Genomic DNA, 27646 nt, shown 5'->3' with positions numbered 1-27646 from the left:
ACAACTACAATAGAATCAGTTATAGCACTTAAATTATCTGTCCTAGTTTTCTAGACATCTGGAAAATTACAAGACTCTATTAGCCAGGTTATATTAATTTCTCATAATATCCACTAGTACATGGGCCATTTTAAATGTTTAATAAATTTAGTGCGGTGCAATTCTGTCACCTGTCACCTGCAAAGCAGGAAACTTCTACATCTGTTCACATTTAGTTTACTTTATAAATCTTGTTTTTTTCATTAAACTGTTTGTTTTGTTTTTAAATTTCTTGGCTCACTAAACTGCAATGAGATTTTGGAGTGTACATCCAAGTGCTCTCCCATTGTGTGAGTTTCAGACACAAGTGCGCAGCTGTCAAGCCACAAAAAGTTTGGATGCTTATCTGAAGATGTCTTGAAGATCTCTTTGTCCTGGAATTCAGGATGGAAATACTTTGGGAATAATTTCATGGTATTTCAGTTTTTCCTTTCCCAGTTCGAGCTAAGAGCAGGAGGTGCAAAGTTCACAAAAATCAAAATCAACAGATAAAAAATAAGTTGATTGAACATCAAATAAGGGTCAGGTTCAGTTTTTGGTCTAAGGTTATTTATTTATTTATATATATCCAACTAATTCACACACATATCAAGTATCTTGATCTTTATTGACAAAACAGTAGCTAGACTTTGAACTAAACAAATCTCACTGCCAGTCTGAATCCAAATACCCTTCCATTTTGGAAAAAATTCACTCTGAATTTGGATCTGGATCAGACTCAAACTTCATGACTTACTCCTGTCTCTATAAGGGATCAATCTAAAAACTGGGATCTCATCACACCTGAAATTTCAGAAAGCTGATATTCAGACAAGGCTTTGTGGCTTGAGCCTTTCTCTAATAGCATCATCTTGGAGTAGTTATCCCATGGAAGGAAGGACAAATAAAAGTGGAGTCTGAAGCTAGAAAATGCTGAATTATGCTGTAGTATGGCTCTCTCTCTCTCAGTGGACTTCATCCTCTATTATTAAAGAGGACAACTTAATGAATCCAGGCAAAAGAGACATAAGAATTAAAGAGAAAAATATTCAGATAAAGCTTTTAAGATGGACGAGAGAGGGAGGCTTCACTGAGACCTTTGCATTTCTGATATAGGGAGTTGGATTTTTGTTTTATCTTGTTGAAAGGAGATATTCATATCACTTATAATTATCTATATTAGAGTTAGTGAAGGGAGAATCTCTCACACGGCTCGGACAACTGAAGGGCACATTCATGTTGTGAAAACTAACACAAACCTCGCCTTCAAAAGGCTTCAGATAGCAGCTGCACAATGTCTGATAAAATTGACCTTGCGAGTCTTTGTGGATTACAACAGAGCTGTAAGAAATCACTGCAGCCAGTAAATGGGGTGTAAGATGCTGAATACATATTAAACATAAATTAAGCACAAAAAATTAAGGCAATGCAACATCAAAGTTGCAGTTAGAATCACAAAACCACAAAATGTGTGTGGAGTCATTCCTATTGCATATGCTCTATATGGTATAGAATTTAACAGATAAATGGTAATATGTAGTAAACAATGTATTTCTGCAGTGTGGTATGAGGTTATGTATTTCTTCCCATCATTTGAAGAAGGGGTTGCTTAGGATTTTTATTTGAAATTTATTTGTTAACTGGAGCACTGTAGGAGTCAGATTTTTTCTATAACAGGGTGAACAGTTAATTGTTTACTACAATGATACTGATGAGATTTTAATTGTTGCCTGGCTGCCCAGAGCATAGGGTAGGCTTATTGAATAATTGGATATCCTTTACATATCCAAATAAATGTAACCTGCAAAATATGCCTGGAAAATATAAGTTATACATAATGAAGTTGAGTTGAGGTCTGAATTTTGCAAATTTATACTCATGCACCTATTCTTTATTCATGTGAATAATCCCATTGGCTCCAATGGGAATGTTCACATGAGTAAGGGCTTGCAGTTTTGGGCTTTACTATTGCTGTTGGAAGCTAGCCTTTACAATTTCTGGCTGAAATTCTGGCCCCATTGATGTTAATGGGAACTTTTCGGTGACTTCAGTGGGACCAGCATTTCACACACTGTGATTTTTAACTGCAGTCTAGACATTGCTTTAATGTAGCACTTTGCATTTAATTTCTTTATTTTAAAAAAATTGCCAGTGTTTAATAATGCAATTATTGTCACAATGAGACTTTGAATAGAATACACTTAATCAAAATAAGTAGGGGAGGAGAAAGGTGACTTCCCACTTAGTTTGTTTTCAATAGAGCCGGTTGGGAATTTTCTATTGGAATGACTTTCTGATAGAAAATGCAGTTGGAAACTTTTCATTTTCCATCAGGAAACAGGTGGGTTCAACCTGAATTTGGAATATGTTGTTGTTTAAATTGACCCAAGTATTTTGTTTCAAATCAGTTAATGCCTCCCCCCGCCCCTTAAACTGCCTTTCCCTTGTGGCACATTCAGTTATTGGAGTTGTATTTTGGGCCCCCATTGTCTCTGGGGGAGATGTATTTTGAACAGTGAGCCTGGCTCATAGGGGAGAATGGAGAGATCAGGCTTTTGAACTACAACTCCCAGAAAGCAATGCACCATTATGAAAAAATGACTTAAACCAAACCAAACCTTTTTGATTTTGAGACTATCTAAATATTTTATTGATCTGAATAAAATGTTTTTGGAATTGCCATTCTGTGAATAATTCCAGCGTTTCAACTTTTTGCCTCTATATGGGATGAAAACAAATGTTGAAATGTTGGAATTTCCTGCAAGATGGAAATTCCACTTTTTACTCGTCTCACGTTTTCAGCAAGGCTACATTACCAGGCTAGCAGCCTGTTAGCTACGTTGTGATGTCTATATCTTTGTAATAAAAAAGGGAAACCTTTTTCATATTTGAAAATGAAATTTTTTGTAATTCAGTGGCCATGGCTCAGTCATTGAAGGTGCTGAGCACTGTGGTCCGGATCCAGCAAAGCCTTTCAACATGTGCTTAGGTGCTTTGCTGAATTAGGACCAGAGCACTCAGGCCCTTGCAGGACCAAGACTTTTTCATGGACATTTGGGGTCAATGGCCCAAATCCTATTCACCTTCTTCACATGAGATTGCCCATTGATTTCAGTGGCACATCTTATGTAAAGTGAATAGGATCTGGCCCAATGTCAAGGCCTCCCTTCCTACTCCAAACTCTCTCTAGTTTCTGAGTTCTTAAGTATTTCAAATGACTTAATGGCCTTTTAAAATGATGACATTGTATTTCGATTAAAAACCAGGAGGACAAGAAAGGAGACAAGAGAGCTGGATCTCAGTTCCTTTACTTCAAGGTGAATGTTTCTTGTTTAAGAAAGACACATTCCTGTTTAAAATATTATCCCAAGACAAGTGATTGGGCATGGGGGAGAATAATTATATAAACAGGTTTACCAAAGCATATGGAAGCTCTCAAAGAAAGTCACTGATGCTGATGGAGGTATTTTAAAATAAACAGACAGAAGAAAGCAGAGCTCATGACTTTGGTTTTATTTATTTTACAATATTTCAACTAACATTATTAATTTCTTTGAATGGATCATGAGATTATACTAGGTAATCCATCAAACAGATATTTAGAGTTGTTAACATTCGTTTTCTCTCTAAGAATGACATTAATATAAAATGGCCGTTATGAAGAAATAGGAAAAATAAATAGATCAAGGAATTAAAATTATTTTCATCTTAGATCCAATGTGGCATATTGGATAGTGAGGTAATGGGCTAGAGATGTCAGGATAGAAATCATGACATCGAACAGACATTTTAGATCTTGTTCTCTACATACCTTCTCATTATTATGTATGTTACAGTAGCTCCTGGAGAGCCCTAACTCAGAATGGGGCCCCATTGTACCACACACGGTACAAACACATATTTAGAGATGGTCCCTGCCCTGAAGACACAATACGAATAGACAAGACAGACAAAGTGTGGGAGGGGAAACAGACACAGAGAAGTGTAGACTCGCCCAAGGTCACACACAGCAAGTCAATAGTAAAGTTGGGAATAGACCCAGATTTCCTGATACCTGTAGAGTTGTAACCATGCTTTTCATTCCTTTTTTTCTTTCTTAGAATACCTTTTTATGGCAGACCTTAAGATTTTTGAGATTTGCTCAAATTAGTATGCAATACTCCAGTTATATATATGGAGATGACTGAAGGTGTATAACATCTTTGCATAGTCATCTGCATATGTTTTGCTAGAAAACATTCTCACTGAGGTCAGTGGGCCCGAATCCCAAAGTCCTTACTCAGGTTCCAATCCTGCAAACACATACGTAAGTGCCTGAAGTCTGTGAGACTACTCATATGCTTAAAGACAAAGTTAAGCACAGGCATAAATGTTTACAGGACCAGATCTTCAGATTTTACTCAGCCCTTACCAGAGCTGCATGACTAAAAATTGTAATAAATAATTTACTGAATATACTTAGCCCTTTTTTTCTGTAAGCAAATTATCTGCAACAGCCAAGTTTTGTACTGAACTCATGGTTTGATCTTATTTGAATACTGTTTTGTGAGAATATACTTCAGCCCGTGGGTTGGCGGCAAAGTCTTTGCATGTGCTGCTTCAAGTATTTTAAATGCATAACTAGAGCTGGTCAAAAAATATTTGACAGAACATTTTCTGTTGAAAAATGCTGATTGAACCAAATATCAATTTCACATAAATTTTCAGTGGGAAATTATCAAAACATTTTGTTGTAATAAGATTGAAATGTTTTGACTTAATCATTTTTACTTTTGTGTTTGATGATAATTTATAAAATAAAAGTTTCAGTAGTTCAACTTTTATAAGATAGTTTAAATAATAAATTCAAAACAAAACATTTTGATATGGGTGAAATGAAATATTTTGGAATATTTTGTTTTGAAGTAATTCTGAGAGTTTGACTTTTTTGTCCTCATTCAGGACAAAACCAAAATGTTAAATCTCTGAATATCCCACAGGATGGAAATTCAGTTTTTGGAGGTCCAGCTCTATTTATAACTTGATGTTCAAACTGATTTGATTGGTCATTCAGGTAACATATTTCTGTTCCCTGAGTGGATGCAAGTAGCTCGGAGAATCAAGTTTCTTTTGCAAATACTTGGAATTAGAAATTCAGAATTTGCCTACAGGATATATTCATTTAAAATCCCTGTTTCTGTGAAAATTCCTGTTTGAGGGTGTGGCTCTTGGAATATTTGCAGAAATGAACATTTGAGAGGTGAGAACAAAGCTAAAGCAAATTGACCTAAAAATCTGATTGCATATTCATGGCTAATTTTGTCCTCTATGTATCCAGCTCTAATTCTTACTCAGGCAAAACTTCTACTGACTTCAGTTTGAGTTTCCTGTCTATCTGGGAGTGTGTCTGCAGATAAGCATTGGGAGTTCAGAATTAGAACCATTGTGTGTTTTGCTGAGTAAGGACTTCAGGGTTTGGCCCTCTGTGACTTTGGTTATTTCCATGCTGCTCTAATACCTGCTTTTTAAACAACACAAATATTTAAAAATGAAAGAGACATTTTTAAGCATTCCAGTAATTCTGTGGATTATCAAGTGGTTATTAAAGCAGGCTGGAGATGTAAAGTTCTCATACATTGTACTCCATAAGAACATAAGAACGGCTGTACTGGGTCAGACCAAAGGTCCATCCAGCCCAGTATCCTGTCTACCGACAGTGGCCAATGCCAGGTGCCCCAGAGGGAGTGAACCTAAACAGGTAATGATCAAATGATCTCTCTCCTGCCGTCCATCTCCACCCTCTGACAAACAGAGTCTAGGGACACCATTCCTTACCCTCCCATGTTGTCAATGTCACAAATCATATTACAAGATTGTTGCCAAACAGCAGTAGTCTCACAGAGGCCGATACTAATTTAAAACATTATTTTAAAATGTATTTGACAGTTGTTTGAATGTTTGAAATTTCTTCTTTCCCTATGAATTCAAGATACTTGCACAAAATTAAGTGAGTAGCGTTAGTCTATAACACGGTTTTGTAGCTCATGCCCCACTTTGTCAGCTTGTGACACCCAGAAGTCATAATTATCCTTCAAAATAACAACCTGCACCTCCTGTGTGACTCAACTTCTCCTCTCCCCCATCCTTAGTTAATGGCTAAATGGATAATGAATAAAGACTATCTATAAGGCTTTGCAGGGTCTGGCTCTGCCTCTCAGACAACTACTGTACCTGCCCCATCCAAGATCTGCAGCTGCTAAAGCTGTTCAGAAAGGAGCACAAAATTACATGGAAAACCGAATTTTCTGATGCTATGATTATTCATCTATGGGTGTATGCAGTAGAGAGATGCTGTAGCTAATCTCCAAATTTAATCCTGTAAAGGAATGAAAAGTAGAAGAGACTCAGCACTGTTTGGCTTGTTTAGTCCCAGCTGACAAGTAGTTGAGTACTGCTGTGCAGAAACAGGCAGCCAGATATGCCTTTAAATCCCCCTTTTGTCAAAAAAGTGAATGGACAATGAATAAATACTTTGAATTAGCGCCTCTTCTCTCTCATCAAAACACTCAGCAGAATCAAGGCACAGAATTGGAAAATCTTTAACCTCTTTAAATGCTGGATCAGATACAGTATTAGTGAAACTTGTCATTTAAACAAGCTGTTTTTTATTATCAGACAACTAGCATTGTATAGACCCTCCCCTTACAGTTTTTTATCAGTTTCATAATAAAGTAGTTATGGAATTCCATGATAATTCCTCCTTTGTCGTTCCTCCCACATCTATTCTGTGAATGCATTATTATATTTGACACAATGTCATTTCCCCAGCAGTAGACTAGGAGTGGGATTTGAGTTTTCCTCAAGTTTCTTTAAGGCTCTAAGTTTGGCCTCCAGTATTAGAAAAGGGGTGTTTTTAAGGGATCAACAATGAGAATGTCTTCAAGTATCTAATACGATATTTACCCCCAACTTATTTTTGGAGCTCTTCATAATAATTTGAAACATAGCTAATCTGTTTTACCCATTGTCACAGTATGGGACAACTGCATCTGTGTTCCCCTGGTGTGGTCCCTCGAGGGCACCCAGTCTAGGTTCCAGGCTCCTCAGTCATCACCTCTCTTGGGTAGATCACCTTTGTAGAGTCTACGTCAAGATCCACATATCTCTAGATTAAAAGGAATGTCATGAAGGGCTGTCAAAGACTGGGAAAAGCTGCCAGCCTGCATGAACTGTCAGTATTATTAGAAACAGACACATATGGCCAGATAGCAAAAAAAACTGTCAAATGTCGTGATTGCCAGTTTGCAACACTGGAGTGTACTTTTTCTGGTCTGCTACAACATTTGGATTCAAATTACTACTGCAAGCTCTCCATGTACATGATTTCTGGGTGAAGTCAATTCTGGTTGGAGTTCTGCAATCTTTAACTCTAGCTTTGGTATAACTGTTTCTCCTAACCAGATAGAGAACACTATATAGTTGTCTTGCCATCTATCAAGCTTCAGTTGTTTCTGTCTCCAGGACCAATATCTTGCGAGCCCACTACTAGAAGGAAGAAGCAGGCATGGTATTATCAACTCAAAGTGTTCAAAAGTCATGGATTTACCTTGGCAATGTGTTTCCATCCTGACCCGTGCTGGGAAGAAATCTTCAGAAGACTGCCAAGTAGAAAGGGACCTTCACTTTATTAGCAAAAGAGTCAAACCCCAGGTCTGCATATCACCACACTTAAGGAAGTTCAAATCCAAATATGGATCTGAACTTTGACAGTTTGGGTCTCTAAAAGATATGTCCGCGTAGGACCCCTTGACTTCAATGGGAATTGGGCATACGTGTCTGAAGGCAGAATTTGGCCTTATGTCAACTGTATGAGCAATCTAAGGAGCTGTGTGAGATAAATTCTTTCACAGCCACTACTAAATAGTTTTATGTTTTCCCAACTTATATTTACCCAAACATATGGAAGAAACATGGCTTATTAATTTGCTTATTTTTCATTTATCAGCCCATCTGAAACTTATTAAATTTGACTGCCCTAATGCAGTGTTTCACATACGCGATTTATTTATAGTATAAAAAATTGACTGGCAGTGTATGCAAAACCAGCTAATTCCTACAAGTAGACCTTCAGAAATGCCACTTACATATCACAGTTTCTGTTTTCTGCTAGTGAATGTTTCCAAGCTCTGCTAAGTACTAGCTGTTCCAGTGATGGATATATAGCATATTTGCCTTCCTATCACAGGACACACTTAGCTGACCACTTATGGCAGGCTCAGGGGAGGGGGCAGAAAGGAGTGAAGTCGGGGCAGGGCCTGTGGCAGAGCCAGGGGTTGAGCAGTGAGCACCTCCCGGCACATTGGAAAGTTGTCGCCTGTAGCTCCAGCCCCAGAGTCGGTGCCTATACAAGGAGCCGCATATTAACTTCTGAAGAGCCGCATGTGACTCCAGAGCCATAAGTTGGCCACCCCTGACTTACAGAAACATTATGCACATAGTAAGCCATTTTTTAAAATCTCAGTTGTTTCTCATTTGCCCTGCGCCAGAGGTTTGTTGTGGACATGTGCTTTGAATTTAGACAAATAATAAGGGCTGATTTAAATCAAGTAATTTAGATAATTATCTTGTTAATGAAAATGATCTACTCTGCTACATTCATGACTAGCAGCATTGTCACCTCCATTTAGTATATCTGGGCTATAGTCCATGTTCAGATGCCTAAAGGGCCCTGGAGAACAGTATTGCCTAATCCTTCACAGAATTCAGAAGCCTTGCTGGAAAGTTTGGAATACAATTTAAAATCTCCGTGCCTGGTCCTGTGAGTTGCTGAGTGCTTCCTCATCACAGTGTTTCACAGGATTGGGCCCCTAAAAAAAGCAGCTTAATAAATCTTGACACACTGGGTAAAGAAGTTTGGATTTTTCAAAAAAGTTACTGTTCATTAGAATATCAATATGAGACCATGAAAGTAAAAGGGGAAGGGGAGGAAGCTCTGTATCCCTCCCAGTTGGGAGGGTCCTCAGATGGAGAACCCTCCCAGTTGGCCATTCTCTTCCAGTGACATCTCTCTTATTTGATAACAGGTGGAGAAACTGACCCGGGTATTATAAACATGGATGTGGTAAAAGGATGCTTTAGTACATTTATTTGCTCTTAAATACTAGTAGGTCGGTCTTCATGAAACACTTTCATCCCCCTCTCAAATAGAGTCCACCCAAAAATTCAATAGTCATGGTGTTCTGGGGTATAGGAGGGGGCTCCGCCTCTCAGCCTGGAGCCCCCTCCTACACGCCAAACCCCTCATCCCTGGCCCCACCCCAGAGCCCGCACCCCCAGCCGGAACCCTCATCCCTCCCGCACCCCAACCCCCTGCCCCAGCCCGGTGAAAATGAGCGAGTGCGTGAGGGTGGGGAGAGCGAGCGACAGGGGGGGGGGTGGAATGAGCAGGGGGCAGGACCTTGGAGAAGGGGCAGGACCTTGGAGAAGGGGCAAGGCCTTGGGGGAAGGGCAAGGGTGTTCGGTTTTGTGCAAGTAGAAAGTTGGCAACCCTAGTTTAAATGCTCCTAGAGATTGCGGATACATACAGAAAAATTTTAAAAAACCAGGTCTAGTCTGGTTGCAGCATTTCAACAGTCATTTAGTTATGATGCCGCTGTAAAAATATTTGTAGTGAGGCCCTGCACTTAGAACACATTCATACCTGTTTATCTCTGGTTGTTTACATGCTAACCAATGACAGTAAGTAAATTACTTTCATGTTGTGGTTTTTTACTAAAGTAAAGCCTTTCAGCTATCCAAACAACACTTTATTTTTCCAGTTCTATTAATATAGCATAAAACAGGGAAAGTTGGCCTGATGGGTTGATCATTCGAGTTTCACGACTGACTAGTAATTTTCAAAGCTGAGCCACAGTTGATGTTAAGTTATGCCTTTCTGCTATCCTCACTCATGGAAATTAAGGAAACTTTTAAACAAACTGTCCACATGGACTTTTATATTTGGTAAGCCTAATGTATTTCCTGTAAGTGTTGGACAGAGCTGACAGTCTTGTGAAAAAAACCTGCAACAGTTTATTTTGCTGTTTTTGAAGTAGCTGATGCATTAGTAACCCTGCCACCTTTGAAATTAAACAGGGTTTTGCCTGCAGTTTAAGCACTCTGAAGTGTCTTCTATTTTTAACTCACATATTAGTATTGGAAATGCCTTCAGCTCTCCAGTAAATGGGTTTTGTTTAATGATTACTGTTGTCAGGGGCGGCTCTAGACATTTTGCCGCCCCAAGCACGGCGGCATGCCGTGGGGGGCGCTCTGCGGGTCGCCGGTCCCGCGGCTCCGGTGGACCTCCCGCAGGCGTGCCTGTGGAGGGTCTGCTGGTCCCACGGCTGAAGCCTGCGGGAGGTCCACCGGAGCCGCAGCACCAGCGGACCCTCCGCAGGCATGCCGCCGAAGGCACCCGGCCTGCCGCCCTCCCGGCGACCGGCAGAGTGCCCCCCGCGGCATGCCGCCCCAAGCACGCGCTTGGTGTGCTGAGGCCTGGAGCCGCCCCTGACTGTTGTCTATAAACATAGTTTTGGCAATGCTAGCCAGTTTGTGGCAAAGAGAAACAAAATCATTTAAAATGATTTTTAATTTAATGTACTTAAAAATAACATGGGGGGGAAGCAGTGTTCTGTTCTGTGCTACTTCAGAACAACATCATATCAGCAATGGGTGGGTTTAAAAACAAACAAACAAAAACTGTCCCGGGCCCCTAAAGCATTGGATGGGTTCTCATTCAATGCAGTTTGTAAAAATGAAATAAATAAATACATTTTTGCTTTTGCACCCCAAAAGTTTGATTAAACATCCCCAAAACAAAAAGAAAATAGTCATGGTCCCCACCTAGCCTAAACAGTGTCCTCAGGGATGGTTGGCAAAACACATTTCTTTCCGTACAGTGTTAATTCTAGTTAAGTGTTCAGGTACCCTCTTGATGAGTACGATATCAATACTAGATGGACAGAGGTAGATATAAAGCCAGATCCTCTTGTGTAACCAAGCTGCACTCATCACAAGACGGGGGGAGGAAGGGAAGAAAAGTGGCTTTAAGCCATGTTTCAGGACATCAGTTGTCCATAGCACGCAAGGGACCGTTCCAGCAGCCAACAATTTGCAGGGTGTAAGGATGCTCCAGCCACACCCCCTTTTCCCTGTAAGTACAATGTACATTATTAGGCCACTTAGTCAGCTTTAGGGATGCTTTGCACCACTGAGTGCTGCCTCAGATCTGGCCATAAGCTAGGCAGCTTTAAATATGTTTCAGGCTAACTCGCTAGCCTGCTACCAATAAGGAGTGAGCAGAAGGTATTGACTTCTACTGAATCATATCTATTTAGAGGAATAAGGAAAGAAGAGAACTTACCAGTGAGGTGGCGATTAGATAGTGAGATAATGAAGCTTTGGAGAAATGGAGGGTGAGGTGTTAATGTTTCATACAGAAAGAGAAAATTGAGCTAACTTTAAAGAGACCTCTCATTATGTGGCAAGCGTCCTGCTGAATGCACATTTGTTGTCAAAAAGCAAGCAAAAAGTGAAGTTGTAGTAAGTGAATAATATTGAAAATGTTATAATGCCAGTATATAAACCACTTGGTACTGGACTAGGTGGACCACTGGTTTAATGGTTTAATGCAGTATGACAATTCCTATTTACAGTGGGGCATGTAGTTTGTGCTGTGCAGAGCAGAAGAGGGAAGCAACCTCTGTTCCTTTGGACTGTGACATGAAATATCTGGAGTGGTCAGGAGATACCTGATCACCTGGGTGTATGCAGTAAAATGAAATGTAATATATTCAGCGAATAGTGTGTGTTCACAAAGGTAACAGGGATTTGACAAAAAGTTTGCCGGCTTTTCCTATGATAACTGAATTTACTTCATGTTGCATATATTAAGAAGGGCTCCCCTTCCTGTCTTTCTAAAACTGAAGTGTTCTGAAGAGCGCTGTTTGTATGTTACAAAATGTCTCACATGGTAAGGTAGTGGTTCTTGGAACTGTCAGAGTAGCAAGAAAAGTACCTTATAATTCTTGAAAGAGAAAGACATGGAGTTCTTAAAATATACAAAGAAATCAAACAAGGACAAGATACAGTCATCAGAAAGTACATTTATTTCTGTGAATAGGCCAAACAAAAACAGTACCCCAACCCCTTTCCCATCATTGGCACCATTACTGCTGTGCTGAAATGCACAAATACTTTCTTCCTGTGTGTGTGTCCTTACAGTTTTTTCTTCCAATTTGTACTTGAAGATGCAGCCCAAGGTAACAGTGAGATCTGTTAGTGTGTCCTGTGCTGTAATTGGTAGGATGCATCTAAGTGGTTTGTAATGGATTTTAAAATCTTCTTATTCAGAAAAAAAGAAAAGAATTTGCATCACCAGAATAAGGAACAGATTTTTGTTGTTGTTATATGTTTCTGACAGTTTGTGGTATGTTGCTTTAAAAACACCAGATCAAGTTGAGCTAAGAAAGTAGAAAAGTCAATATGATCATAAGGGAGACATTTAAAAAAGAATATTTCTTTTTCCTGAAACTGATATTTGTGGTCTAGCCCTTTCTTAGGTTCCCAAGTAATCAAGAAAACGATGTTAGGATCTGCACTGCAATGAATTGTAATTAGTCTTGCATTTATTCTGGTGTACTTTTCATTTACACATCATGGAGCAGAAAATGAGAGACGTGCACTATCAGAATCCTCACCGGGAATCATTAGGATTCCCCACTGTTGTCTAATCATGTGCCATCCCATTGATGTGTGTAGTCAACTGATACAATAATTTTGTTCCGTGCATAAGACCTCCCAGAATATGGCAGTCTTGTGTTTTAGTTGTTAGCTGAGTCTGGTGTGGTAATTGTAGGACACCTTTTAAAGCAGCAACTACTGTCTCTGCTTAAAAAGTAATAAGCCCAAATGGACAGTTTGGGGAAAAAAAATTACTGAGAGTTTTTCAGGGGCACGTTTATAATGCAGCAGTTTTTGTACGGTAGTTTGTAACCTAATTACAGATATCTAATTCAGCATTTGTTGGCTATGTTTGTGGTTAGGCTCTTTGTAAAGAACCAGTGAGACAGATTCCTGTAAAATCATCAGGGTCTTTCTTTACTTTTTGTAATCTTGCAAACAGTTGCATATGAAAATCCCTTTCTGATATAACTGATCATTCAGCTGTGCAGGTATCTAGCAACTGAAATGTGATTATCTGAACCAATTTGGATTATTTAAAACTAATGATGTTTCTTTTTGAGCCAGAGAGCCCTGGAGAGGGGCTAAGGAGCTGTCATGCCTGACCGTTGGTAGAAAGAGGTATTTAAGCCTGAGGAAGGCAAATATTTTGCCTTCATGAATGCTGGGGTGAGAGTGGGTCTCAGCAGCAGCAGTTGCTACACCTATAAAAAGGGTGCAGTGTATGTACCCTTGACAACATTAATTTCCATGTAGTAGCCAGTGAGGAGCAAGGGGAATAGGGCCCTGGCCACACCTTCACCCACTTACCCTTTGGGACATGCAGTACTGCCAGGTCCCCTTTGTACTCAAGGAGCACGAGAAGCTACATTTGGGCTGCCTGCTGCATGGGCACACTGCTAGAAGGGGGCCCATTCACGCTCCCACCTCCTCTGCACAAGGGCAGCCATAATTTGCCACTCACATTGCAAAATGTTTAACAGAAATAGGCTAACTCAAAGGGGAGCCTAATTCTAGAGCGAGGCAAATCACTAGTGCTGGCAGCTGGTACTCAAGGCAGGTGTGAGGTGCATAATAAGGTACTATATATAAATTCACTTACCTAAACTTGGTCAGAGATATTAAACGAATAGCATTTTACACTTTGAGGAACTTGTTTACTGTGAAGTAAACTAATATATATGGTATTTTTCAACAATATTTAAATGGAAGTGTTTTGGTTTCAGGTATTATTTAAACTCAGCAGCCCTAAAAGTCAGATAGACTTGAAAAAACAAGGCCGTTTAAATCTGCAATTCATTTGGCAGACTTTTGTTTTCCTATAACATGTCATCTGGGATTTTGACTTTTTGTGCTTACTGTCATCAGGTTTTTAGAAAGTTCATGTATTCAGAACTAAAAAACTGGCGGCGGTGGTGGTGGCTGTTTATTTCTTTTATTGGCAATGGTCCGGTGTCCATCACTGTGGTTTCTGGGCATATTGCAAGTTGAGATAGATGAGATCTCAGTAACAGAAACCAAACACCGTGCTCTCCTACAGCCTGCAGTTTAGCAGTTGGCTGGGAACTTATTCATTTGAGAGATCGTAAGCAAATTGGCCTGGTTCGTGTTTCATATGTGTTTACTAGGAGCAAATCAAAAAGGCATAAGTCAGATACAAGAAAACTCCTTCACTAGCAAGGGTTAGGCAACTGTAAAGAATATTACACTTGTATCAATGCATGGTTTGAATTTTCATGACTTAATGAATCATGCCTGGCACTCTTGTTTCACTGCCATTTGCTTTTAGTTTCAATGTCTGAGTTTCAGGCTTGTTTGAATTCCAAAACTCCAAGCAAGCTTGATGCAAACCCCGGGAAAACTCCCTGATTCACAATAAAAGTTTCAACTCCCTCTCAGCCTCAGGCCCCAAGATTCCTTCTACCCGTTAGGGTTCTTCTGGGAGAAGAAACTGTCCTCCCATTCCTTTAACGTCAACATGTTCAAGGTAACATCTCTATCACTTCCACATCCTGGAAGCTTCTGGATTGGCTGGCTGGCTTGTTCCCACTCTATGAAACATTGTGACCTGGGTTATACTGGTGTAAATCAAGAGCACCACTGAAGTTGATGAAATTATACCAATTAAGTGAGATCTGGATTATCGTCTTGTGTTTGGGATGGTAGTGGAAAGCTCTGACCAGTACTGTGAGGCAATATAGAGTGGTCCCAGAGTCAATTTAGCGGTGGCAGCATTGAAATGTTTATTTATTGTTATTTTATGGTAGCACATATGCTTAGCAAATTGCTGTTTTGAAGGTCAGCCATGGGAGCTCAATGTGTTTGCCAATTTCTGCAGCTAACGTCAGCTCTCATCCTGATTGGCTGCGGTTCTCTTGTTACAGTTACTTTTTTTTGTTGAGATTGAAATGCGCTATTAAAGGCAAATTGTCAGTGATAATAGATTAAGCTGTTTCTATTTGGCATTAGCCAAGGATGGGAAAAATGAGGACATAATTTGTTTTTTCTTTCTTGTTTCATCATTGATATGGTAATGTATGTGTTTTGTGTGTGAGAGAAAGCAAGGATTTGTAATTTGTATTGGTAGGTTAACATTTTGACACCTACTAATGGCAAGCTTGCAAAGCCTGCAGTGCTCCAACACATCTAGTACAACTTCCATTGCAGTAGTTGAAGGACACGGTGATGAGATCTTGCCAGGGGCCACGGTAAAATGGCATAGCTGCCAAGTTCATCTATAATGTGTATTGTGTCACCTGTCATTAAGGTTGCCCAACCACAACCTGGTTATCAATGGCTTATAATTAAGGCCCTTCATTTTTTATTTTTAAAAAGATTTTCTAGGAATTTATCAGTAAGTATTCAAAAATTTGTGGGGGGGATGCTTGGTAACTCATGGAAGTCATGGAGTAACTCATGGAAGTCAGAGGGGTTACTCATGATGCAATAGTTGGATGGTCTCGGTCGTTGGCAACTGGCTCCCTGCCCACCTCGCTTTCCAGGTCACAGAGTCCAATCTGCTTCCCCCCTTTGTCAGACAGAGTCCCCTCATGGGTTATAGCCTTCCGTTCTCCACTCCTCCGCTTGCAGAGTCCCTGTTGGCCTCCTTAGTGCACCTGTACAGAGGAGGGTAACTGCTGGTTGGTGCGTAATCCTGGCAGCCGATACTCCCTGCACAGAGCCCCGTTCCCTTCTCCTGCCCGACAGAGCCCCCTGCTGACTCCAACCCTTCAGCATGTCCCCCGGAAGTGGTTAAGGCTGCAGTAAGGGGCCAGGGTCAGTAAGGGCTTCTTTTCAGTGACAGTACTCATGGGCTATAGCCTCCGCTCCCCTGGAAAGCCCTGCCCTTAAGCACAGCCCTGTCCACTTCCCCTGTGAAAACTTCCCACATCTTAAGAGAGTCAAAATTCGGGTGAAAATTGGTAAAACCCGAATACTGGCTTTTTCAAAACTGGAATTTTTCAGAGAAAATCTGTAAATAACAAAAATGAAGGGCCTTACTTACAACATTGACATTTTTAATGCCGAGTGTCTGCCTGAGGCTGACTTTTTTTTTTTCTTCTTCTTCTTCTTTTTTTTTTTTTTTAAAGCAGTCCAGCCATTTCGTAGAATGAGATTAGGGAAAAGATACATTGTTTTGCTTGTGTGAACAAATTCTTATGGCCATTTTGTTGAGAAACTCTAGTGGCTCCGTGCTTTGGAATAGGACTTGAAATGTGGCCACAGGGGATTGCCTGGTGTCAGGGATGTGTCTTTTCCCATCCCCATGAAAGTCTGCTCAAATTTGGCCAATCTATAAGCCCCAGAAAAATCTCAGTTCAGTAGAGGTGTGATAAGGGTTGGCAGCTTTATCCTCTGAAGATTCCATCTGGACTGAGCATGATCTGTCCTTCCACAGTTTCTACATGCCCACCAGACTGCATATGCTGTTCTAACAGAGTGCCTATACTCCTCTGCAGGGGCTGGGGAGAACTTTTTCTGCAATTGTTCCTCCCGGCTGCCAAGAATCAAAACTAAGAGCAGGGAGAATGTCTCCTGAACTTTCCATTACCTAGTAACCAGGAGAGAATACATGAGAAGAAGGAGGCAGCTGGACTCAAATTCAAAGGAGGTAAGGAACAGAGGGAGAGGCCAAGCTGGTTTCAATAGGAGCTGAAGGGTACAGGTATGGGAGATTGGGGGTGGGGTTGCTACCATTTTAGAATTTCATAATTTGTTTAGATCAGGGTTGAACATAGGCTTCTAAGTCACTTAGGCACTTTTGAAAATGTTATCCTGAGTCCAGCTTTTTAATTGATTTAGGAACATAAGAATCTAAATGTCATTGAAAGTCAATGGCACTTAAGCTCCTAAGTACCTAAGTCACTTTTGCATGTGAGAGGTAGGCTTCTAAATCATTTAGGTGAATTTGAAAATGCTACTCCTTGTCAGAAGGAATGGCTGCATGCAAACTAAGTTTATGTAACAAAATTAAATGATTTAAAATAGCAACAGGCATCTTCCTAACTTCCATCATTGTTTCGGATTCATTCTCTGTAAGGTCCCTGCAGGAGCCTGCAAAACAGGCATGCTTCTCCGTAATGTTTCAGATTTAAATATGTAAATATCCTTTTTATTTTTGTGTGAGGCTTTTTAAACACCAAAATTAATTAGACTACATTATAGGTTAATTATTTCCCCCAATGTGAATTCATAAATCAAAGTCATATATGATTTATGCTAGTGAAAAGAAATGTTCAAGATAATGTTTTATTTTTTCACATGTATACCTAAAAATGTTTTAAAAATATTATCTGCCAGATTTCAGCCTGGAGCAAATTTATGTCTGAAAAAAATCTGGATTTACAGATTGACAGACCTTGCTTTATTGCAGCAGAATTATAAAGATATTACAGAGTTATATTGTGGCCCATTGTTTCTTTTCTTCATTCTGACATATATTCTAGGGAAAATTATAGATCTTTATGGTAAAACCAAGTGGAAGAACATTAGGCCAAAATCAATAAGAATATAAGCTCATGAATGGGCCAATGGCCTTCTGCCACAGGTGATTTTTTCCACATTGTATTTTTCATTAAAAAAAACATGCAACTACAAATTTCAAAATCAGCACTTGGGAATTCTATCTTTTGAACATTGTCACTCCTACAGTACTTTATAATTTTATACTGCAAAAATGTATTTGCTCTTTGGAAAGCACATCCTGAGGATTTCAAAGAACCAAAGGCAATCTTGTAAATGAGTAAAGCAATATCAGGGTTTTGGAAAGACATACTAGTTACATGGAAAGTAATGTTTGTGGATTCTGTGTCATCTGTAAACTAAAAAAAAGGCAAAAAGCAGACATAAACATATGATTCATATAAAGATGTTTAGATCAATCAGGGAAAAGTAAAGTAATGTAACACTGTTTAAGATGAACTGTCACTTCAGTTGAGTTCAGTGGCTGGTTATGGAAATGGAGTTTCTGTTCTGTTTGAATTCTGAAATCAACTGTGAAGTGCAGAGCTTCTGGATGCAAATAAAAAGTTCTGACCCTATCTCTTCATGGTAATTTGTTCATTGTCCATTGTATGAAAGCCAAATAGAATTTCTTTCTAAACAAAAAAAAACTAGCTAAAAAATGGAATCAATAGTTTATAATGGGAAGGATTGGTGTTTCTTCCCTTCCTCTCCTGTACTACAGTTTAGTATTTTTGTGCACATTTAAACATTTTCTGCCCTAGGGTACACTCTCAAAGCTAATCTGATTATTCATGCACCCTACTAGTAGATTACTGTGCCATTAAAAATGATTGGTGTTGGGATCACGAGATTCAAAATGCCAAACTATGCCCTCATTTGCGCATGTATGGCTTTTGAGTCTAGTTGTCCCAGTTGACCCCGGTGCCCCATTAACTGGGGTGCTGCCCCCTGGCAGTACCCCAATGATCTGGGTCTCCCCCTCCCAGGAGAACCCCCACCCACTATCCCCACTTCACCTCAGTCTTGGCTACTGCCAGTCATCACTTAGCCCCATTCACTGGGGCAGACTGCAGTGTATCAGCCACTCATCACAGGCAAGGGGGTTTGGACCTGTTGCCTCTGCCTACCCGTGGGCTGCCCCTTTGGAACCCCAGTGCCCAGTTGGCCTTACCCTAGGCCTGCAGCCTGGGGCTTTCCTAGGCTGGAGCTCCCCAGCTCCCTTGGCCTTTTCCCAGCCCTGTCCCACTCTAGACACCCAGGTACGCTCCCTAGCAGCCAGGCCCTTCTCCTTCCAAAGGCAGAGAGAGACTCAGACTGCTTCAGCCCAGCAGTCCCTTTATAGGGCCAGCTGAGTCCGTTTGGGGCATGGCCACTTCTGCGGCTGTTTCCCCACTCAGCCTGGGCTGTTCTCCCAGCCTGCCGGCCCTCTCCCAGCGCTGGTTCCAACCCTGTCAGGGCTGGAGCAGGTCATCACCCTGCTACACAGGCGTATGACAGGTTCTGAACTAAGAATGCAATTTTTTTTGTCTCAAATCTTAGGCGGTCACTACAATTTGTCAACAGTCATGATTTTCCGTTTATAACAGTCCTTTGAATGTTATTAAACTTTGCAAAATGCTTGTGTTTTCCTGAAATTTCTTTCCTAATGAAAGTTGTTCATAGTTATATAAATATAACAAATCCTCTAAATACCGTCCCGAGTGATTATACAGTAGCATGCAGATAGATATTGTTTTACCACTGCGAGGTGCTTAGGAGTGTGAGTAGCTGTTCATCTTCTCATTCCATTGCCTATGATGGGTCGTCAATAGGTGGACTGTGAACCAAATCCAGACCACCAGATGCTTTTGAATGGATCCCAAAATATTTTTGTTATTATCATTATTGTTATTATTTTAAAAATTATTTGCTCTGGAGTCTGGACTTTGACTATATCTTGATCAAGAAATTTGGACCTTGACAAAAAATAATTGACAACCCCCATGTTGGCCACGCTCAGTTCTCTATTGAAATCAATGGAGTTAGCTCCAGCTTTAAATCTGTGTGACACAAAGCCCAATTTGTCCTGTCACCATTAGCTGGCTTTGAACATTCTCTCGTCATTCTTATGCTGACGAAATCTTTAACTTCACAGAAAACAGGAGATCTAGAAAGGACCCCGTTGTATCATCAGTCCTGGTGAGAATAGATTTCAATTTCTAAAATGAATATGGAAGGTTCTAAACTTATTGTGGAGAACAAAGGAAATATCTGTATAATTGTTTACGGATATGATATATGTACCTCAGTTTACCTGCTTACCTACCAGCAGGGTAATTTAATTACAATGTAGACATACCCTAACAGAACAATGAGGGGAGGTGGTGTAAATTGGGAAATGCCTAATGGATTTATTGTCCCAAGGCTAGAGCCTAGAATCAGAGGGACACTAACACATTAAAGACCCTAGCCTAAAGAAGAAAGGGAGTGGGGGAGCAGGCTGCAGCTGCTAGAGGTGAGACTCTGACAGAGAGACACTGAAAGACTGTAGCAGCACAGTCTCTTTCTCCCAGCTCAGAAGAAAGGGGCCTGGGCTGAGTAGAATGTACCTAGAACTTGCAAGGAAAGGATAAGGTTTATCTAAGATCCAGGCGTATAGACTTGTGGTTTTTTCCCCTTTTCTCTGCTAGCTGTGTATCTTTGGTGAATGACGAGTACATTTGTTTTGAAGAAGCAGTTTTTGGGTCACTTTAATCAACTGCATGTTACAAGCTCCCAGAGAGAAGATTTCTTGCAGGTATCAAATACATTTGGGGCTGTTGTGTTACCACAGTTGGGAAACGTGGGCTGTGATCCAGAGATGTGGGATAGGAGAGACCGAACTGCAGGATTCCACCCTTGAGAGAGGTAAAGGAAGCCAAGCCTGTCATCTGAGTGGTGGACTCGGGAGGGACGGCAAAGTGGTCTAAAACGCAGGTTGTCCTGTCACCCTGATACTTACCATAACTTCTGTGCTGTTTTATTTTGCCTCCCCTCCCAAGTTTGATGCCAATTTTAGTGGAATTGTAGAAAGTGTGAGTGAAGGCGAGTAGCTCAGCAAAAACAGTACCGCAGTGCATGTGTGGCAGGTATCATAGGCAGGGGGAGGCCATGCCTCCCACACTTCACCAGGCCTCCGCCTGCCTGCTGCTTCCTTCTGAGGCTGGGGCAGGTAGGCTGGGGGTCGTGGTGCGCAAGACCACGCCACACCACCTGTCCTCCCGGTGCTGGCACCACGTTGGGGCTGGGGACGCTCCAGCTGCACTGCCTGTCCGCCCAGCGCTGAGACCACGCTGGGCTGGGGGCACTCCGGCCGCGCTGCCTACGTGCCCAGCGCTGGGGCTAGGGGAGCACGGGGTGTGGGGAGGGAGACAGTGTGCTTCAGGCTCTGGTGGGGGAGCAGAATGGGCGGGGCCTCAGGCAGAGAGGGAAGGGGCTGGGGGCTAGCCTCCCCCAAGGGTGTGTTCGCCCGCTGCCCATGCTGCATTGTGTGCAGTGATGCAGGCCTCTGATGCTACAAATGTGTTCAGAGCAGCCATTAGAGGTAGTTAGGATATTGGAAAATCAGACGACCACAGAGTGCCTTTTAGAAATATATGTTCAGTTAAAAACAGATTGGCAACTTAACATCTTTAGTGCAAATTCCTGAATACATTGTGCTCCCTGGATATATGTGTATTAGGCCTGTGTTGAGCAGTAGGACTGTAAACAAACATGAGGGGTTTTTAGCATTCTGGGGACGCACAGATCTGGAGCTAGATATGTGATACATTTTCCTCACAGATGTACACACAATTCATAAATCTAATGGAAATGATAATTTAGTCTGTTTGGAAGGTATTCATTAAAATACACACAGGATTGTTTTGTCATTGGATATGCAGATTTATTTATTTCAGATTCTTTATTTTTCAGGATTATTGAGGTACCCAGTCAGTATTTTGGTTATTAAAGATTTAAAATATTTTACTTTCTTACAGGAGAATATTTTGGATGCCTTTATCTGCAGTAAAAAGTGTCAAATCATACATTAACTATAAAAATGCACTATTTACGACTAGGCAGGGCATGTCATCTGATCATCTCCGATGATGGCTTGGCTTTGTCATATACACCTTCCTTACTTCCTGATTGGATTAATGCAGTGAAATACACTTGTTTTTAAGGCATCTGCATTGAAAAGTAAAATTCAGCAAAGTAGGTCACAAAGTGCATGTCAGCCTTGAATTCTGCTCTCTCCACTGGCTCCTTATTGAATATCAAATCAACTGTGAAGTCTTTCCTGTTTGCAAGGCTGTCATTGGTCTGAACTTATGATACTTCAGAAACAGCCTCACCCTGTGGGATCTTGATTACCCACCACTCTGTTCATCAAGAACAACAAACAGTATACCTAGGCAAGGCTAAAATAGTCAGGCTTTTTAGATGCCAAGACAGACACACTTTGGAATTCACTCCTGCAGGAACTAAGAATTATCATACCTAACCACCTTCAGGTACAATGCAAATCTCACTTTTTTGGCCTTGTGTCCCACATGGCAACTCATAACCTATTGACACTTTTAAAACAAACAAAACCAGGGACAACGATAAAACTACTACTACTACTACTAATAATAATAATGGTGTAACTTACTTCCCTAGTTGGGTGCGATGGAGAGAAAACTTTAGTAATGAAACTCACCTTGTATATATTTTTTTACTTTGAAAGAATGGTACTTGCATACCATAGCGATGGGTATGGTACAGAACCCCAGATTGAATAGTTAATGTTTGTAAGACATAAAAATTGAGAGTTCTGTTCATTGTGCCTACCTTTCTCTGTCATAACTTTTCTGACAAATTTTAAAATAATGTGGAATTCATAATAGAAGATTAATTCTGAAGACACAGCCTGGTACTTAATACCTGGTATTGCTTACTGGGGAAGGAAAAATGTTGAGTAGAGATTGAGAGGAGCTGTAAGGGAGGGGCACAGAAAGATTTAGGTAATTTTGGTGGTGAAAGAAAAGGCTGAAGAACTGGGGACTTTCAGTGGAGACTACCAAATTTGAAAGCTGACTGCCTTCTTAGTTTTTCAGCTAGTGTCTTTTCCTATCAATATTTATTATTATAGGTTATTTTGACACTCATGAACTTATGTGTACTTTTACAGTTGAACTCACATTTAGGGTAAATGTGTAGGCCCAGTTATCACAGGAGTACTCTACACTAGCTCTGAAACAAATGAGCATACCCACTGGTAAAAAACAACAACGTATTACGACTGTAGCAAATTCCTAGAAAACCATTATTAGAACATCAGTGGATAAAAAATCTTTGTGACACTATTGAAGAAGCCGGTGTACTTGGAAGCATGGTTTGACATACAGGAAGGCAGAATCTTAACCCAGCACAAATGTCACAAGCTATATTGTCCAACACAAGCCTTCCTACATCCTTGATTAGTCGCAGTTTCAGATTGCTTTCAAGTGCAATGGTCCATAGCAATTTGACTATCTCTCTTCCACTTTAATCATTTCTACACTCCATCTTTTCTTCTCTCCCAAATGAAGAGGAATTGAACGACTTCAAGACACTTCTCCAGCTATGTTCTTTGGTCAGGATAATGCTCAAGTTGGACTACAAAAACTTGACAAAAAGATGTACCTGGGCTTCTTAGTGGGACACCCTGAGCACACATGGGGCAGTGTCTGAAGACCTGTGGTCCTCAAAAGAGATAAAATAGTCAATGGCTAATTGGAAACAAGAATAACAAAACTCTCATTTCTCCATTTGTGACACAAACTCATCTGAGATCTGGATTTAGTTGGAAAAAAAGAGGCTATAGTTGCTTACATAAAAACAGACAGGCAGGCACAAGAAAGACATGCCAAGGAGACACTATTTTTTAATCCAGATACAATACGTGCCTTGTGCAAGGTCAGAGAAGGAATAAACTCCAGAGAGGCCTAGTATCATGCTTTTGACAACTAGACCATGCTTCTTCTCTCAAAGCAAACCAGGTGGTATGTCCATTCCCAGTGGACATTTGTCTGAATAACAAACACCATAACCACATTTGCCATAAATTGGCATCCCCTCGTTGGCAGTCTCAGTAGGTACTGAAAAGGATCACCTGAATATTTCCCCTCAATCAGGGCTGAGACTCTTTAGTGGAGCAGTGTGTGGTAAGTTTGCACTTGCTCTGTGGGTAAACAAAAGACTTCTTTCTCCAATCCTGTCAGTCTAACACCTTAAAAGACTGCTTAATTCAGGCACAACATTTATTCTAGAAACCTTAACAACATGAGAAAAACACAAATGTGCAAAAGGATCTGGTTATATTTGCATCCCAATAAGCAGATCATTTACTCTCTGTCTCATCTTGTCACTTCCTGGGAAATCTAAATCTGATTTAAGTCTAACAATTAATACAATACAGCTATTGCATCAGTACAGCCAGAGCTTAAAGGAACAAGTAACAAGAATAAATGTGTTCACATTTTGGAGGAGAAACATTCCTTACTCATTATCCTTTGGGAATTAGTCAAGCCTCAGTGTTAACAAGATGTTGCTGGGCAATTTTAAATAGTGCTTAGAATTATAAATATTTAAACATCCACATGTGATTCTATAGCAGTGTGTAAGGAAAAATGTCATTGTTCAGCAGAGGGCCAACTTGGCACATGGAACATAATTATCAGGCTGATCCTTCACTCTTTATACAGGCAAAATTCCCACTAATGTCAGTGGGATTTTATCTGAGCAAGGACTGCAGGATCTGGTCCTGTCAATATACACATTCAAGCAAACATTTGAAAAATATATCATTTGGGGAGGGAAAGGTTTATTTTTTAATGAAACTTTTCCTCCTTTGTCAAATGCAAGCACCTTTTGAGGTGTATCATTATCCTCTTCCATGGGAATTTACACACAGAGGGTAAGTCTCCACACAAATTTATGACGGCTGCAGTGTCTCTTGACTGAAGCACAGTATGTAATTTATTAGTGTAAGCCTTCTTAAATCCCTTGTCTTCCATATACATTTTATAAATTAATGGCATAAAATGCTACACTCTTAGGCATTGGTTTCAGCTCCCTCCTGTAGGGTTGGGTATGGGATTCTGTCATAAAAATATAGGTACTCTGTGTCCAAAAACTTAGCAGTTCAGTTTTGCTTAGAGTTTGAGCTAATGAAAGGTCTGAGTTTATTCATCAAATATGGTTTAGATCATGGTCTTTTCTGCTCCTGTCATGAACATACAGCTAAGGGTAGCATAAAATCCCTTCTTTTACCTGTAAAGGGTTAAGAAGCTCAAATAACCTGTTGGCACCTGACCAAAAGGACCAATAAGGGGAGAAGATGCTTTCAAATCTGTGGGGGAAGGTTTTTGCTTTGTGCTCTGTGTTGTGTTCTCTCTGAGACAAAGAGAGAGACCAAGCAAGTAATCCAGCTCCTACTGAAATGATACATCTAATATTACAGAAATAGTAAGTAATAGCAAGGAAATGTGTTAGATTATCATTTGTTTTAGCTTGTGAATTTTCCCTATGCAAAGAGGGAGGTTTATTCCTGATTTTTTGTAACTTTAAAGTTTTTCCTAGAGGGGAATCCTCTGTGTTTTAAATCTTATTACCCTGTAAAATTACCTTCCATCCTGATTTTACAGAGATGCTTCTTTTACTTTTTTCTTTATAATAAAGATCTGTTTTTAAGAATCTGATTGGGTTTTTAGTGTCCTAAAAACCCAAGGGTCTGGTCTGTGCTCCCCTTGGTTACCTATTTAGTTAGTATATTATTCTCAAGCCTCCCCAGGAAAAGGGGTGAAGAGGCTTGGGGTGATATTTTGGGGAAACAGGAACTCCAAGTGGTCCTTTTCCTGAATCTTTGTCTAACTCACTTGGTGGTGGCAGCGATACCATTACAGGGCAAGGAATTTGTGCCATGGGGAAGTTTTTAACCTAAGTTGATAGAAATAAGCTTGGGGAGTCTTTCATGCAGGTCCCCACATCTGTACCCCAGAGTTCAGAGTGGGGAGGGAACCCTGACAGCTCCCCAAATTGCTACTTTTTACTTTTGAATCATGTAAAACTCAGCTAGCAGGCGTTTGAAGCCACCTTGGGTTTTTGGCCATAGTAGGTGCAAGGAATTTGTATATTCGCCTTTGATACTTTCCCTTTACTTTTAGCTGCCTTTTTGTTCTATTGTAGCATAAGCACAAAGAACAACAGCATAATTTCCCCTTTGTTAGAAGGCAAAATTCACTAATTTTTCTTCACTGTAGTTATTATTATTATTACTATTATTATTTATTATTACTTATTTGAGGTTGAGGCCCCAATCAGGAGACATAGGCTCATTGTATTAGCCAAAGTATGTGCATATAATAGAAGAGCATCCTTGCCAGAGACAAAGATCCCCAACTCTGAAAGGAATTTCATGGGATCAGACTTCTGCACTCACATGGAGCCCCATAGAAATCAGTAGTCTTGTTAACATCTGCAGAGGTCCATCTACATGAAGCTCCTTATAGGATCAGTGCTTAGCCATATAAGTTGTACATGCTTTCCTTCGGGTGCAGCTCTAGTGTGGACAATACTGTAGAGCAGTGGTCCCCAACCTTTTTCGTCTGGCGGGCGCCAGACAACGAGCCACGGAGGACCGTGGTGGTGAACGAGCATCCGCCAAAATGCCGCCGACAAGCGGCAACGTCAATAGGCATTGCCGCCGACAAGCAACATCATCCAGAGGCGTCGCTGCCAAAATGCCGCCGATTTTGGCAGCATTTCAGTGACGACGCCTCTGGATGACGCTGCTTGTCAGCGTCATTTCGGCAGATGCTTGTCCGCTGGCCAGTACGCAGGCGCATTTAGACGCCCCGGCGGGCACCATGGCACCCGTGGGCACCGCGTTGGGGACCCCTGCTGTAGATCCACAGTGTCAGCAGCAAGATGCAAAACTGAAGAGGAAGGTGGGATTTAAAAAAAAAATACAACTCTGCCTCCATTGCCTAATTTAATAGCTGTGACAGTGCAGATTACAACTTTGTGGAATTAGTTGGCAGTCCTCTGCAAAATATGTCAACCCATGGAGACAAATTAAAAAAAAGGAGGGGGGAGTGGATTTCTGCACTATTGGGCTTCACTCAGATTTGCACCCAAGACTCTGTGAGGAGCGGGGTGGTCACAATTCCTGAGCACATGAAGGTAACAGTAAAGCATAAGTTCTCATCTATATCAAGTTTGGGGCTGTTTGGTAACTGGGGTTTTGATTCGGTACATTATACCGATAAGGCCAGGCACAAAATTCAGATGTGGATCCAAACTTCCCCAAAAAGTTCTCTGAATGGCTTGCACTTATCTCAACTATGCGTGGAAATGAAAGACAAAATTAAACAACATCTCACATGCTCTGGACTGGCCAAGATTGCATGGTATGGCAAGACTTGGGTTAAAAGTTGGCCCAGGATTACTCCAAAGGTTTGCAAGCCTTTGAATGAACCTGGGATGACGTTTGGGTTTTAACTAACATAGAGGTAAACCTAAGGCCACACCTTAGATCCAACTTCTTCAAACATAGGGAATTCCAGATTGATATCCTATTTTTTTACATGGTGCCTATCTTTAATTAATGTCTGCGAAAACCAACCAACCAAACAAAAAACCCTAACAAACCAACCAGCTCTAAACACTCCCAGAGTTTAGGATGTTTCAAATCCAGATCCAAACCTGGTCTTTACTACTTAGGCCAGTCTGAAACTGAAACCACATTAGTTTCTCATGATTTAGGGTTTGATAAGAAAAGATTCACACCTTCGTTTGCAAATTGTGTAGTGTGCTATTACTAAGAAATGTTAAGTGCACAGATTGGTGTGGGAGGGGGGATAATAATGCAGTACTCTCACTTCTTACTGCTACTAGTTTTTAAAAAAAAGGAAGAAACCATTACAAATATTAAGAGGCG

General features: G+C 40.7%; 1 protein-coding gene across 6 annotated transcripts in view; it reads left to right on the top strand.

Annotated features, from left to right (window-relative positions):
- The window catches only part of SMYD3 (SET and MYND domain containing 3), a 642972-nt gene that overhangs the window by 431656 nt on the left and 183670 nt on the right, over positions 1-27646 (top strand). The window contains exon 1 of one of the 6 annotated variants that reach the window (XM_045009338.1): positions 16461-16828. The exons of 4 other annotated variants lie outside the window; for them this stretch is intronic. In XM_045009338.1, coding sequence (XP_044865273.1) covers positions 16790-16828 — 39 coding nt within the window. In that variant the 5' untranslated portion in view covers positions 16461-16789. Of the gene's footprint in view, positions 1-16460; positions 16829-20439; positions 20459-27646 lie in introns of those variants that run through there. One more of the 6 variants, XM_045009343.1, reaches the window with a different exon arrangement.

This window comes from Mauremys mutica, chromosome 3 (genome assembly GCF_020497125.1).
Source record: "Mauremys mutica isolate MM-2020 ecotype Southern chromosome 3, ASM2049712v1, whole genome shotgun sequence".
NCBI lineage: Eukaryota > Metazoa > Chordata > Testudines > Geoemydidae > Mauremys > Mauremys mutica.
The sequence above is the reverse complement of the archived record's forward strand: the minus strand, read 5'-3'. Positions and strand labels throughout refer to the sequence as shown.